The sequence below is a fragment of the Gigantopelta aegis genome, chromosome 5, assembly GCF_016097555.1.
Source record: "Gigantopelta aegis isolate Gae_Host chromosome 5, Gae_host_genome, whole genome shotgun sequence".
Lineage (NCBI taxonomy): Eukaryota > Metazoa > Mollusca > Gastropoda > Neomphalida > Peltospiridae > Gigantopelta > Gigantopelta aegis.
Window position 1 is genome coordinate 36,493,892 of NC_054703.1, and position 14,110 is coordinate 36,508,001.

Sequence of the window (14,110 nt, forward strand, 5' to 3'; positions counted from 1 at the left end):
GACATTTGCAGAATTGGACAGACAATAACACCCGCAAATCTAAAAACTCCATATGGTTATCTCCTAAATAACACCCGCAAATCTAAAAACTCCATATGGTTATCTCCTAAATAACACCCGCAAATCTAAAAACTCCATATGGTTATCTCCTAAATAACACCCGCAAATCTAAAAACTCCATATGGTTATCACCTAAATAACACCTGCAAATCTAAAAACTCCATGTGGTTATCTCCTAAATAACACCCGCAAATCTAAAAACTCCATATGGTTATCTCCTAAATAACACCCGCAAATCTAAAAACTCCATATGGTTATCTCCTAAAGGTATGTATACACATACTTGGTCCTCTTTCAACATTATATGGAATATATCGGTCCAAAACTCATGACTTTTTGGTTTTCACAACTATAAAGGTACATGTATGAGACAACAGAGAAGTGTGTGTGTGTGTGTGGGGGGGGGGGGGGCACAGGGCCACATCCCCCCAATCAATTTTTTTTTATTTTTTAAACTATTAAATTTTATAAAATCATACATAGGTTTGAGTCCCAGCAATAGCATAACACAATTTGTGAGGCCAGAAAGGATTTAATTATCCCCTGCGCCAGTGCGTTAATATCTATGTATGTAATAGTCAACCTTGACATACATACAATATATAGATATTCATACATCAATACATACATAGTGTGGGTCCCCCCCCATATGGGTTGGGCCACCCAGTGTGAGACGAAGGATTAGGGGGATGTCAGCTGCCCCCCATCACTCCACATGCTGGAGCAGATCTTGCATTCAGGCAAAATGAGCTGGGTATACCAAAGGCCATGATATGTGCTATCCTGTCTGGAATGGTGCATATAAAATATGCCTTGCTACTAATGGAACAAAATGTAGCGGGTTTCCTCACTAAGACTGTCAAAATTACCAAATGTTTGAAATACAAAAGCTGATGAATTGACAAATCAGTGTGCTCTAGTGGTGTCGTTGATCAAAAGAAATGTTTTAACCTTAGCATCATTTTATCCGTTATTGATTACCGATGATTTATCCAGGCTGTTTTGTGGTACTGAACACAATTCCCTCCCTAAATAAAAGCATGGCAACGATGACCACGCCCAATTTGAATCCTAAGAAATTCCATAGTAGAACTGTTGGGGGCTGTATCATTTTGTATGAAGTATCTGCACCCACGCGTGCATGAGACATTGAGACCTAGTGCTGGAGCAAAACCTCAAATTCAATGGGTTTTTTTTGCCAAAATTAAACAAAAATGCCTGAATTTGGATAACACCATTTATTTATATTAGCATTACTACCAAACACCTATATATAACGATGGAAATACATGGTATAAAGGTCTCAGGTTAGCACATTTTGCCCAAATATTTTTACCATTTTTGCCTGAATTTGATGTTTTGCTCCAGCACTTGGGTGGGGGGGGGGGGGGGGGGGGCAGTTGCATACCCCCTGCCCCTGTCTCGTACGCTTATGGTTCCCCCAACTCTTTGTTCAGGTTCGGGTTAAGGTTCCCTGAGGGAACATGGACATGATCCCAACATTCGTTTGCACGTTCCTTGTTGGCTCTCCGTCAGTCCGAAATTCAGGCTGGAAATCATCATGGGAAATGTTGACCTTGACCTTGATGCCGTGGCCACATCATTCAAGCTGTTACCTTCATCTTCGAGGCTGAAAGTAGATTATTATTATTATTATTATTATTATTATTATTATTATTATTATTATTATTATTATTATTATTATTATTATTATTATTATTATTATTATTATATAGATTTCTTTTATGTTATCAGGGGTTAAAATTAGCACCAGATAATAGATCCCGCAAGCTACAAATTCTGTCGGCCCAAATATGTGTGTGTCTTTGTGTGTGTGTGTGTGTTTCTGTCTGTGTGTGTGTGTGTGTCTCTGTGTGTGATCAATATGTTTTATCAAAAATACTTGGTGTTCTTACCAACAAATGTGTTAGAAATATATATATTTGTTAATGATACAATTGATTTGGTAAATACACTGTCAAGATGGGCCTAAAATGTTCATTCATAATTTTAATAGACATGATGATCTGCAAACTGAATAATTTTAACTAAAATAATTAATTAAAGAAAACTTATTTACTGGTACTATTATTATTCCTCTTAGTGACTTAATCTAGTGTTCAGTGTATATTTTTCACCCACTTTTAACCTCTGGAAAAATCCTTTCAAGAGAATTATTTTATTACAGAGTATTTAGAGAGAGAATGGCTAAAATGGTACTGATGAGGAAAGAAAAAGGGACCACACCAACACTAACAGGAAAGCATCACTGAAACAATGTAGTAATAGAAATTTGGTTTACAAACTTTGTTTTCTTTAAAGGGACATTCCTGAGTTTGCTGAAATTTTTAAGATTTTATCGACTAACAGAGACTTTTTAACGATTGTAATTACGTATCAAACATATTTTTCTGCATAAAATATTAGTGGCTGTATATTAAGCATGTTTCTGATGGTTCTAATATTTGTACAAGGTTAAATTTCATTTTATTTCCTATAATACTGTTTTTTCCTACGTATGAAATTATTTGAAGATAAAATCCAGTTTGGGATTCTTAGAAATATTAAGACGACCAGAAACACATTGAATATATAGACACTGATATTCTAAACTAGAAAATATATTTAATATGCAAGTTTAATCGTAGAAATATTTTATTAGTCGGAAACATCTTATAATGCAGCAAACTCAGGAATGACACCACACATATAAAAGATCCCTTGCTGCATTAGAAAACAAATGTAGCAGGTTTACCAAACGTTTGAAATCCAATAGCCGATGATTAATTAATCAATGTGCTTCAGTGGTGTCATTAAAAAAAAGAGACTTCTTTTTTTGTTACAAGTACTTACAGTTTCTCGGAATGCGAGGACACGTTTTGAGAGGTCTCTGAAGCCAGAGGTACTTGTTTGTATCTAAAATGACAATCAGAACTGAGACACAGGCCAGTTTTCACAGAAAATATGGTTTAATAAGTTTATACATCATATTATAAAATTGAAAAACCCATGAAAGCTGTTCAGTTACTAATATTGGAAAACAAATTAAATATTGATACCACAAAATGCTCTCCCCCAACCCCCTCTCTCTCTCTCTCTCTCTCTCTCTCTCTCTCTCTCTCTCTCTCTCTCTCTCTCTCTCTCTCTCTCTCTCTCTCGGTTCTGTCTGTTTTTTTTCTCCATCTCTCTCTTTCCTCATGTTTGTCTCTCTCACTGTGTATGTCTCATCACCCCCCCCCTCTCATTCTCCCCTCTCTCGCTCATTCTCTCTTTCTCTCTCTCTCTCTCTCTCTGTCTTATTCTGTCTCCCTCTCTCTAGTGGCGTCGTGGCAGGCCATCGGTCTACAGGCTGGTAGGTACTGGGTTCGGATCCCAGTCGAGGCATGGAATTTTTAATCCAGATACCGACTCCAAACCCTGAGTGAGTGCTCCGCAGGCTCAATGGGTAGGTGTAAACCACTTGTACCGACCAGTGATCCATAACTGGTTCAACAAAGGTCATGGTTTGTGCTATCCTGCCTGTGGGAAGCGCAAATGAAAGATCCCTTGCTGTCAGTCGGAAGAGTAGCCCATGGAATGGCGACAGCGGGTTTCCTCTCAAAATATGTGTGGTCCTTAACCATACGTCTGACCCCATATAACCGTAAATAAAATGTGTTGAGTGCGTCGTTAAATAAAACACTTCTTTCTTTTTTCCCTCTCTCGCTCTCTCTCTCCATCTCTCCTCCCTCATTCTTTCTCTACCCCCTCTCTGATTCTAGCTCTCTATCTCTGTCTCTCTCTCTGTCTCACTCCCTCTCTCTCTCATTCTGTCTGTCTCTCTCTCTCTCTGACCACATGAATCTGCATTTACTTGGATCTCCAGTCTGTAAAAAGAGTGTACTCACGAATGAGATTCTGGATGAGTTTCCCAGAATGCAACTGGAGCCGAGTATCTGCAATTATAATTTATCTATTTTAGTAATCCTTTCATCAAAATTAATCTATTTTCATAATGGGTCAAACTTATGTATACGAGTTTTTAAATTCGATAAACATTACACAAAGGAACAAAATAATAGAGGGAAAACAAAAAGAGTATACATTAAAATTTGAAGATCAGAAAATTCCATAATTGGATAAGAAAGAAATGTTTGGCTAGTGACGCTGCAGCACGTCTATAATTGGCCCAAGCAACTTGACTGTAAGAGAACTAGAAAGAAAGAAATGTTTTATTTAACGACGCACTCAACACATTTTATTTACGGTTATATGGCGTCAGACATATGGTTAAGGACCACACAGATTTTGAGAGGAAACCCGCTGTCGCCACTACATGGGCTACTCTTCCGATTAGCAGCAAGGGATCTTTTACGATGATAAAGGAATTGGGGGGGGGGGGGGCATCCGGCAGATTAGGACCATTTATAACTATGGTGAATGTGTTGCACACAAAAAAAGGTTGGGATGTTTATTTGTGTGTACCTAAAATATTTAAGTACCCCCTATTTTTAATTTTTAAAAAAAAATATCATGATGCCTTTTCCCCTATCTTTTCCCCCAAATGTTTGACAACCAACAGCCGATGATTAACAAACCAGTGTGATCTAGTGGTGTCGTTAAACAAAAACAAGCAAACTTATTAACATGAAAATATGGTTTTAAAATGTACAGTTATTTATATGGTGGAAAAATACACCGAAGACTGAGTCACCTGCAAGTCACGTAGGCGACACTAACGACGATACTTAGGGTGAAGGCAATTCCGAGTCCTAATATGAAATGTGGAAGGTACCGCAATATACTTCGTCTGGTTTCTGAAAAGAAAGACTTTATTTCATACAGATGCCCAAGCTTGTTTCCTAGAGGCTGGGTGTACAAAAAGCCGAGAGAGAGAGAGAGAGAGAGTGAGAGTGAGTGATGTGTGTTATACATGGATTTTGAGGGTAGAATGGTGAAAAGGTCTTCGGTTATCATAATTTGCCCGAATATCTCTCATTTTTGCACGAATGTGATGTTTTTCTCCAGAACTAGGGGCGGGGAAACTCTTTCTACAGTGACGATAAGGCTGTGTTCATACTAAACACGGACGTCCACCGACGATTTCCGTCGGTACCGAAAAAAACCCTCGTGCACGGCAAATCACATTTAATTCTAATGGGAGACGTAAAAGTCGTTCTTAGGCTATGTTCATACTAAACACGGACGGACGTCCACGCACGTTTTCCGTGCGTCAGTGGCCGTAAAAGCGTTCATACTAACCACGGAAAAACAGCCACGCACATCTTCTCTCCGTCGAGAAAAAACAAAATAAAATGGCGCGTACAAGGCGACAAAAAATAATATTGTGGTGGTGGTGGAAGAAAAGACGAAAGATAAGGCATACATTCCGCCGATTTTCTGTACACCCAATCAACAGATTACGGTATGTACACGGAGAGTATCACCATTTATGGCCTGAGCTGCTGAATGATTCACAAAAATTTACCCAGTACCTGAGGATGAAGCCAAACATCTTCCATGATCTGCTAGAGCTGTGCTTCAGACCTTAAGAAAGTATCTGCGAACTTTCGCAAACCAATTTCACATGAAGAACACATGGTGTTGACACTTAGGTAAGAGATTGTTTAAATAACCTGGTCAAAAGGCGCATGCATGTGTCTCGGGATATGTACGAGTGCGTGCGTGCGTGCGCGTGCGTGCGTGTGTGTGTGTGTATTTTCTTTTTCTTTAGAAAATATTTCCCAAACTCAGAAGGTACTGGTCCCCAGAAAAAAAGTAAGGAAAAAACCCACTAGTCCCCCACCCACCTCACAATATAATAAAATAACTAAAAAAAAATATGTTAATAAATAAATAAAAAATATGTTAATACATAAAAACATGTATAATAACACACACAAACTCATACACAGAGACAAACGTTGTATGCATTAATATCCTTTTTAATAAACCTGTAGTCTGTTCACAAAGTTGGTCAAAAGTTTCTCATAAAATCCTGGTTCTTCTTCTGTACTTTCAACTGAAATACAAAAACAAATGACTGAAATACAAAAACAAATGACTGGAATACAGAAACAAATGACTGAAATAAACATTATCATTGTGACATTATTATGTCCTTTTTTGGTGAAATATGTAAACAAAAGTGGTGTCAAATGTCAAAATTAGTGTGTATATGTATTCTGACAGTAGTATTGGTCCTCATGGTAATAATTGCGGGCGTCTTCGGTGCGCTGGTAAATGGTAGTAGAACCAGTTGCTTGCGGAGGACTTACGACACCCACTGCGGAGGTTTCAACAGCAGTTTTGTTTGAACGTGCTGATCTTAAGTATGTCAGTACGAGCCGTTGTACTTCCATACGAAATTCCATGGTTTGCACTTCATCTAGGTGTTTGAGAGAGGGCAAAAGACTTTTGAAAAACATTTCATTGTCGTCGATTTGTTGCTGTGGCTCTGGTTCCTTAAGGGCCTTCAGGACTTCCATATCGATTGCAGACATACCAGCACTTTGAGCATTTCTCTTAAGACGCCTTTGTGGCTTCTTGAACTGTCCTGCTAGAGAATTATCTTCTGATTGCATAGAGAGTGGGCTGTTCTGAGACTGTTCTTCGTCACCCGATGTTGCGGTGTCGTCTTCGTTTTCTTGAAGATTGCCACTGGTTGGTCCTGTGGAGCAAGATGGTATCAAAAACGTTAAAAAGTCGTAGAGGTGCCATATTTTTTTTCTTGCTTGCAGCTTGACCAGATGTGGAGCTTCTGTATTCTCGATACTTCTTGAGAAAGTAATCTCGAATGGAATCCCATCTGCTCTTGCATTCCGTCGCCGTCACTGAAAGTATAAAGATGGAGAAAACAATACATCATCTAGTAATAAACACGTATTTTTTCTTGCATAACTCGACACATTTAACGATATATCTACCTGTCCATCCATCTACTAATTTATTTATTATCTTCGAGTTAATTTATGTATTTCATTCTATGTTTTCAGATTTTTGGCAACAGGGGAATCATTCAGATCCCTCTCTTTCCACTTCAGACTTGGGGTATCAACAGTACAAGGCATCATCCTCAAAACTGTGAAAGTACTTTGGAAAAACCTTCAACCCTTACACATGCCTGTTCCGGATGAGACAACATGGACAAAGACAGCAGATGAATTCTATCGAAGATGGAATTTTCCTTTATGCATAGGGGCAATCGATGGAAAGCATGTCCAGTTGAAAGCTCCTGTTCACTCTGGATCACAGTATTATAATTACAAAAACCATCATTCAATTGTACTTATGGCAATTGTAGATGCAAACGGAAAATTTCTTGTGATCGATGTGGGTGGCTTTGGAAGCTGCAGTGATGGTGGCATTCTTCAAGAATCTACTTTTTTCAAACTGCTGAGAGCCAATAAACTGCACATCCCAAAACCAGCCAAAATCCCCAACACAGACATAGAATTACCACATACGTTTGTTGGTGATGAAGCTTTTCCTTTGATGTTAAACCTGATGCGGCCATTTCCTAGACGAGTTTTGAACTATGAAAAACGCATCTTTAATTACAGATTGTTGAGAGTACGGAGGCAAGTTGAATGTGTTTTTGGTGTGATGTCCAGCATGTGGCGAATCACGAGAAAGCCAGTTGAAGTGGAACCACAGTTTGCCATTGACATAGTGAAGGCAGTCTGTATTTTACACAATTACATTCAAGACGAGGAACCAGAGCGCTTGAACGAATTCGTACAAAATGATAGCCACAATCGGTTAGAATGTTTACAACCTGACACTGGTCGGGCAGGCACCGAGGCCATGTCTGTGCGGCATGCCTTAATGCAGTACTTTTTGTCCCCAGCAGGAAGTCTACCATGGCAGTATGACTTGTTCACAAACGTCTGATAAACTGCTTAAAACTCATAAACAATCAGTAAGCATATGAGAGAGAGATAGAGATAGATGGAGACAGGAGAGAAAGAGAGTAGAAGGAGAGAAGAGAGAGAGAGAGATTGCCAGAAAGATAGACACAGACAGACAGCAAGACAGAGACACAGAAACAGACAACCAGAGAGAGAGAGAGAGAGAGAGAGAGAGAGAGAGAGAGAGAGAGAGAGAGAGAGAGAGAGTTTTGATATACAAAGTATTTCCCTTTGTTAACAATTATTCTTTTGCAGCCTATATAGGAGGGCAGACATGGACCATAAGTTAAATAACAGAATCATCGAGAAAAAAAAGTTGAACAGTGAACCGTTGGAAATTTGTGGAGGTGCGTTTGGTAGTTGTATAGTTGGTTTTTGGTTTTGTTGTTGATATTTTTAGTCAAACAGTCTGAATAAATGTAGTTCAGAAACGAAATACAGTTGTTGTTTGTTTGTTGTTGTTGTTGTTGTTTTTGTTTTTTTGTTTTTTTATTAAAATAATAATAATAATAATAATAATAATACCACTAGGCTATCGAGGCGCCCTCAAGAGAGGGTTTTGTTTTAAGTTTTTGTTTGTTGCTCTTTGCTTTCGTGTGTTTGTTTGTTCGTTTATCTGCTTACCACATGTTCCAACTTCTTTTGCCACATCTTCCCATGCAGCTGCGATTACGTCCCGATTACAATGATTTTTATCTGATTTCTCATATATGCAAGGCCGAGACCTTACAGCGGCGATCAATGTTTCGTCATCCATCTATCTGTGCAAGATAACAGAATGAAAACAAAACAAAATTGGAAGTCGCGGTACAATGGTAACGATATTAAAACTAAATAATGACGTCCCTTGACACGCACGGACGGAAAAAGTAGTGCATGCACGAACTGAAATTTTCCGTTCGGTGGACGTCCGTGCCGTGCCGTGCTTAGTAACACATTTTAGAGTGAAATAGTGAAATTTTCACTCTAAAATGTGTTATCGTCACTGAGTGACTGATAACACTTTTATTTCACTGATATTTTAAGAGATTTCACTAAATGTTATATAATAAAACATTTCCTTTTATTTCCTTATAAAATATTACCATGACAGGTAACGTTCATGCTGCATGGTACTGTAACGTTTCCCCCGATCTCTCCGACACACGCACGTCCGCCGTTCTGTGGAGCGGGGTTATCGCATGACCGGTTGTAATATACCGGCAGGACGCCGCTGCCCGGACCACACGTGACGCTACAGGACCCAGTCCCCGCTTTTGACCAGGCACTCCATCCACCATCCACTAAAAAACCCAAAAAACAACAACACAACAACAACAACAACAGGCGCATTGGATGAAAAAAATCAGGGCTGCGTTCAGCCATCCCGAGCAGAAAAAACAGTCCGCTAGACTGGTGTGTGCGCTTCAGGGTAAACCAAATGCCACGTCGGAAACCAATCAAATAGTTTGTGAAACGTTTGCTGGCTGAACTTGTGGCTGGGTTATTACCAGAGGGTAAAATGACTATGGCGCCATACCCATTTTTTTTTTTTTTCAGATTTAATTTTGTTTTAAGTTGACCTTTTAACAAAATTAATGACTGTTATCATCACTGTATGATTTTTTCAACCCTAACCCAAAACGTAACCCATTTTCTTTCTGGGGGAGACCCCTCATACCCCCTATTGACTGCGGTTGCATTCAGCACACACGCATGCATATTGTAAATAATCAATATCACAGAACCATTTCTTTCTAGCAGAAACACTGAAAATGGACAGACTTTTTTTCTAAAAGATATATCTAGGCTTGTATGATTTACAGTATTTTTTAGTGGGAGAGAGGGTACACAATCTCTCAGACACGTGTGCAGGGGGAGGGTTATGGGGTTCGAAACCCTTCCCTGCTCAAGATATTTTTTTTCGAGAGAGCATGATTCGCTCGCGGCTGTGTCCCCCCCCCCCCCCCCGCAATCTAATTAAAATTAGCTCCACTATTACATGTGGAGCTAATTTTAATTAGATTGTGTCCCCCCCCCCCCCCCCCCCCGCTAAATTCCCTGCAAACGCGCCTGTCTCTTATGTGTTTGTGTGTATGGGGAGGGGGGGGGGGGGAGGTTGGTGTCACAAGCGATATTTTTTTTTTTATGTAGAGTAGAACATACAAAACGTATATTTTCGTCCTGGCGTACCTAGGGTATGACAGGTATGGCACGTGCCCTGGGCGCCACTTAAAGTTTATTTTATTTAACGACGCCACTAGAGCACATTGATTTTTTATCTTATCATCGGCTATTGGACGTCAAACATATGGTCATTCTGACACTGTTTTTAGAGCAGTTTCTATTAAAGTCAGACGTTATCTAAAAGATGGGTGTAAGATGTTGGACGGGCGCAATTTCAATGCTTGCCATAGGCGCTATTTTCCGTAGATACGCCACTGTCTTCATCCCTCCCAGGTTGTGTGGCACTAGTTGGAACAGGAAAATACCAGTTGTGGGGCACTATTTGGGGCGGGGAGGGAGAGGAGGGGATACTAATAGAATGGGTCAAGTGAGGTGGTTCAATCCTATGACGGAAGCAACAATAACGAGCACTCCACCGACCGAACTGTAGGCTTGTCCGTCCCATCATTCTACAAAAGTGGGGGTTTTTTTTGGTGTTTTTTTAGGGGGGGGGGGGGGGGGGGGGTTATATTTTCAGTTTGGTATGACGTAAGAAGAAAAGTAAAAGAGTTTTGGAAATAACAAACAAATACTATTTTGTGTGTGCAAGTTACAAAACAATCGGCTCAGAAATAAATAACTTGTATTAAAAAAAAGGCGTTCTCTGTGGGACGGACTATAGATCTCGCTCCGAAAGAGAGAGACTTAAACTGCATATTTACCCACCTGGTGCCTGTGATATCGTTATGGACTGTATACTTATTAATATTACACCTATTATGTAATGCGGTCTTCCGGAAATAACTGGTACCAATTCCATTTTGTGTAGTAAATTTCAAATGTAATGGTCATAAATCAATCATGAAGATTCAGCTGACGTCACAGGAAAATTAATACGTCATAAATTACGTCAAAATTATCGACATGGTCAAGCATAATATACTACTGCCGTACTGGTACTAAGTCCTTTTGCGCTCAGCTCTATTCGACTACCGTACACATATCGTGCTAAATATAAATGAATTCCGTAAATACAACCACAATGGACGCCGCCATCTTTGCACTTAACATAGAAGTGACTTTATACCTGACGATCGTGAGGACTGGCTATCTACACAGCGGTTATAAATTTGGGGGAAAACTCCCAAGTGAGACCACTAAACTTCATCTAAACGTCCCCATACTAAGCACAGTTAGATACAAATGTAATTAAATATATATATGCGTTTTGGTTTGCCCAAGTACGGATGTAAGTTTTTAGTGGTGTTCGGAAACTGCATGCTCACTCGAGGTGCGTTTGTGTGTGTGTGTGTGTGTGTGTGTGTATGTGTGGTGTGTGGTGTGTGTGTGTGTGTGTATGTATGTATGTATGTGTGTGTGTGTGTGTGTGTGTGTGTATCCACCAGAGATTGTGCCCCCTCCACAAGAGATTGTGTCCCCTCCACTAGAGATTGTGCCCGAATCCACTAGAGATCGTGCCCCCCCTCCACTAGAGATTGTGCCCCCTCCACTAGAAAATGTGCCCCCTCCACCAGAGATTGTGCCCCTTCCACTAAAAACTGAGCCCCTCCACTAGACACTGTGCCTCCTCCACTAGAGAATGTGCCCCCTCCACTAGAGAATGTGCCCCCTCCACTAGAGACTGTGCCTACTCAACTAGAGATTGTGCCCCCTCCACTAGACACTGTGCCTCCTCCACTAGAGATTGTACTCCCTCCACTAGAGAGTGTGCCCCCGTCCACTAGAGACTGTGCCCCCTCCACTAGAAGCTGTGCCCTTCCACTAGAGATTGTGCCCCCTCCACTAGAGATTGTGTCTCCTCCACTGGAGATTGTGCCCCCTCCACTAGAGACTGTGCCCCGTCCACTAGAGACTGCCGCCTCCACTAGAAGCTGTGCCCCTCCACTAGAAATTGTGCCCCCTGCACTAGAGATTGTGTTCTCTCCACGAGAGATTGTTCCCCCTCCACTAGAGATTGTTCCCCTCCACTAGAAATTGTGTCCCCTCTACTAGAGATTGTGCCCCCATCCACTAGAGACTGTGCCCCCATCCACTAGAGACTGTGTCCCCATCCGCTAGAGATTGTGCCCCTCCACTAGACACTGTGCCTCCTCCACTAGAGATTGTGCCCCTCCACTAGAGACTGTGCCCCATCCACTAGAGACTGTGCCCCCATCCACTAGAGATTCTGCCCCCCCCCCCACCCCCCACCCCCCGGTCCAGATATTGTCCCTATGGGCCCAAGTCATACATCTGCATTTACCATCAGATCACCAAGAGAATATTTTATTGCCAATAATTATTGAGCTGTAGTGAAGCACAACCATAGAAAAATGTCTACCAAAGTATACCCATACCCTTACTTAACCCCTTCATGCTAAGAAGTCCATAAGGCTGTAACCAGAGATCGACACTGTCTTTTACCAGCTTCTCCAGCAGCCCCCAGCTCAGACTGCCCTCTCGAATTTCCTTCTCTGCTATCCTCCTCCATGTTTCTTTCGGTCTTCCTCGTTTCCTTTTTCCAGGAGGAGTCCATCGGAATACCACTCTTGGTAGGGCTGTTTGAGGCATTCTAATAACATGCCCAATCCACCGCTTTGTTCGGCACTTGATCTCCGATACCAATGACTGTGTGGAGGTTTGTTTATGGAGTTCTTCATTGGTTGTGATGTAATACCCGAGAGTCCTTAATTAGTTGAGGGATTTGGTTTTATTTCGTTCAGCTGCTATTTTCGTGATATGACGCACGGCCAATACAAATATATTTGATTCAGTATCTCATTTTAATCTAGGGCGGGACGTACCCAGTTGTAAAGCGCTCGCCTGTTGCGCGGTCGGTCTGGGATCGATCCCCGTCGGTGGTTCCATTGGGCTGTTTGTCGTTCCAGCTAGTGTACCATGACTGGTATAACAAAGGCCGTGACATGTGTCATCCCGTCTTTGGAATGGTGCATTTTAAAAAAAACCGTTGCTACTAATAGAAAAATGTAGTGGGTTTCCTCTCAAAGACATTATTAGTGCAAGGCGCGCATTAAGTGAACATTTTTTTTTCTTCTAAAAGAACCACACACTTTCTACGTCCATTTCTGACTGAGACAATATATCAAAATTAGGCCTAGCCGATGATTAGTAAATCGATGTGCTCTAATGGTGTTGTGACGGAACATGCTCTTAATTTTGTTTTCGCCTGTGGCGATATTAATTGTTTTAGAGGGCCGTGTGCAGTTCTAATATGCACTTAAGCCCAGGTGGGCACTTTGTTACGTAATACCTCCGCGCGACCGTGGTCGAGCTGTGCCTAATACACACCCATACCAGGTACGGAGGCTAGGTGGCCAGTAGTTACGTAATACCTTCGCTAGTTCGGTACGATCGGGGTATTGCTGGCGGACTAGGCGTCAGCAAGTCTAGGCTTCTAAGAAAAATATGCCGGCTTGGTCGCTGTGGAAATATCACTTGATAGGGGGAGGACCGCGTCGTGCCCCCAGGCGATATTCGGTTTTATGATAAATAGCTAGGGTTTTAGAGATATCAGGGAGAAACAAAAGGAAGGCTCCAGGGGATCGCTGTCCGTCCGGACTGGTAAATATTTTATTTCTGCTCTGTTGTATAACCTTGATGTGATTGATGTGACTTTAAATATTTTAATACTGTATTATACCAATATTATTTAGACGGTGCTGCCGGTAATCTGACGCAGTAAACTGTAGGCTCATTGTCTAATATATATAAGGCTTATCCAGTCATCCTAGAGGACCTAGGTACACTATAGGTTATTGTCTTTATTGTGATAGGTACCAGTATTAATTCTGTATTACAAGGTTACTGAATGAGTAGTTAAGGGTTAATTAAAAATTAACCAGTTAGGAATAGAGTTGTAATTCCTTTATTAATTAAGTTCCCCTGGCAGCGTTTCTCAATTATCACACGTTACTGAATGAGTAGTAAGGGTTATTTAAAAATTAACCAGTTAGGAATAGAGTTGTAATTCCTTTATTAATTAAGTTCCCCAGGAA

At 40.9% G+C, this 14,110-nt stretch overlaps 2 protein-coding genes across 2 annotated transcripts; both read right to left on the bottom strand.

The window, feature by feature from the left end:
- Positions 1 to 1,373: 1,373 nt before the first annotated feature.
- On the bottom strand, positions 1,374 to 10,981 carry LOC121373707. The gene is made up of 6 exons (XM_041500444.1): positions 10,821 to 10,981; positions 9,035 to 9,232; positions 4,754 to 4,856; positions 3,948 to 3,995; positions 2,914 to 2,976; positions 1,374 to 1,690 (listed from the first exon to the last, which is right to left on the bottom strand). Exons 1-6 carry the CDS (start codon positions 10,912 to 10,914, stop codon positions 1,525 to 1,527), a joined length of 672 nt encoding a protein of 223 aa, XP_041356378.1. The 5' UTR covers positions 10,915 to 10,981; the 3' UTR covers positions 1,374 to 1,524.
- Positions 5,967 to 9,003, bottom strand: LOC121373710. Its single transcript, XM_041500448.1, has 2 exons — positions 8,574 to 9,003; positions 5,967 to 6,872 (listed from the first exon to the last, which is right to left on the bottom strand). The coding sequence occupies exons 1-2, from the start codon at positions 8,704 to 8,706 to the stop codon at positions 6,655 to 6,657; spliced, it is 351 nt and encodes a 116-aa protein (XP_041356382.1). The 5' UTR covers positions 8,707 to 9,003; the 3' UTR covers positions 5,967 to 6,654.
- Positions 10,982 to 14,110: the final 3,129 nt, after the last annotated feature.

What these genes read in the sequence shown, in the direction of transcription:
- LOC121373710 (XM_041500448.1), bottom strand. Translation starts at nt 8,706, where the DNA reads ATGGATGACGAAACATTGATCGCCGCTGTAAGGTCTCGGCCTTGCATA. An exon ending in AAAAGAAGTTGGAACATGTG is followed by an intron (nt 6,873 to 8,573) that starts GTAAGCAGATAA and finishes TTATACTTTCAG; the next exon opens with TGACGGCGACGGAATGCAAG.
- LOC121373707 (XM_041500444.1), bottom strand. Translation starts at nt 10,914, where the DNA reads ATGGAATTGGTACCAGTTATTTCCGGAAGACCGCATTACATAATAGGT. An exon ending in CATGAACGTTACCTGTCATG is followed by an intron (nt 4,857 to 9,034) that starts GTAATATTTTAT and finishes CTTTCTTTTCAG; the next exon opens with AAACCAGACGAAGTATATTG. An exon ending in ACTCATCCAGAATCTCATTC is followed by an intron (nt 2,977 to 3,947) that starts GTGAGTACACTC and finishes TTGTCATTTTAG; the next exon opens with ATACAAACAAGTACCTCTGG.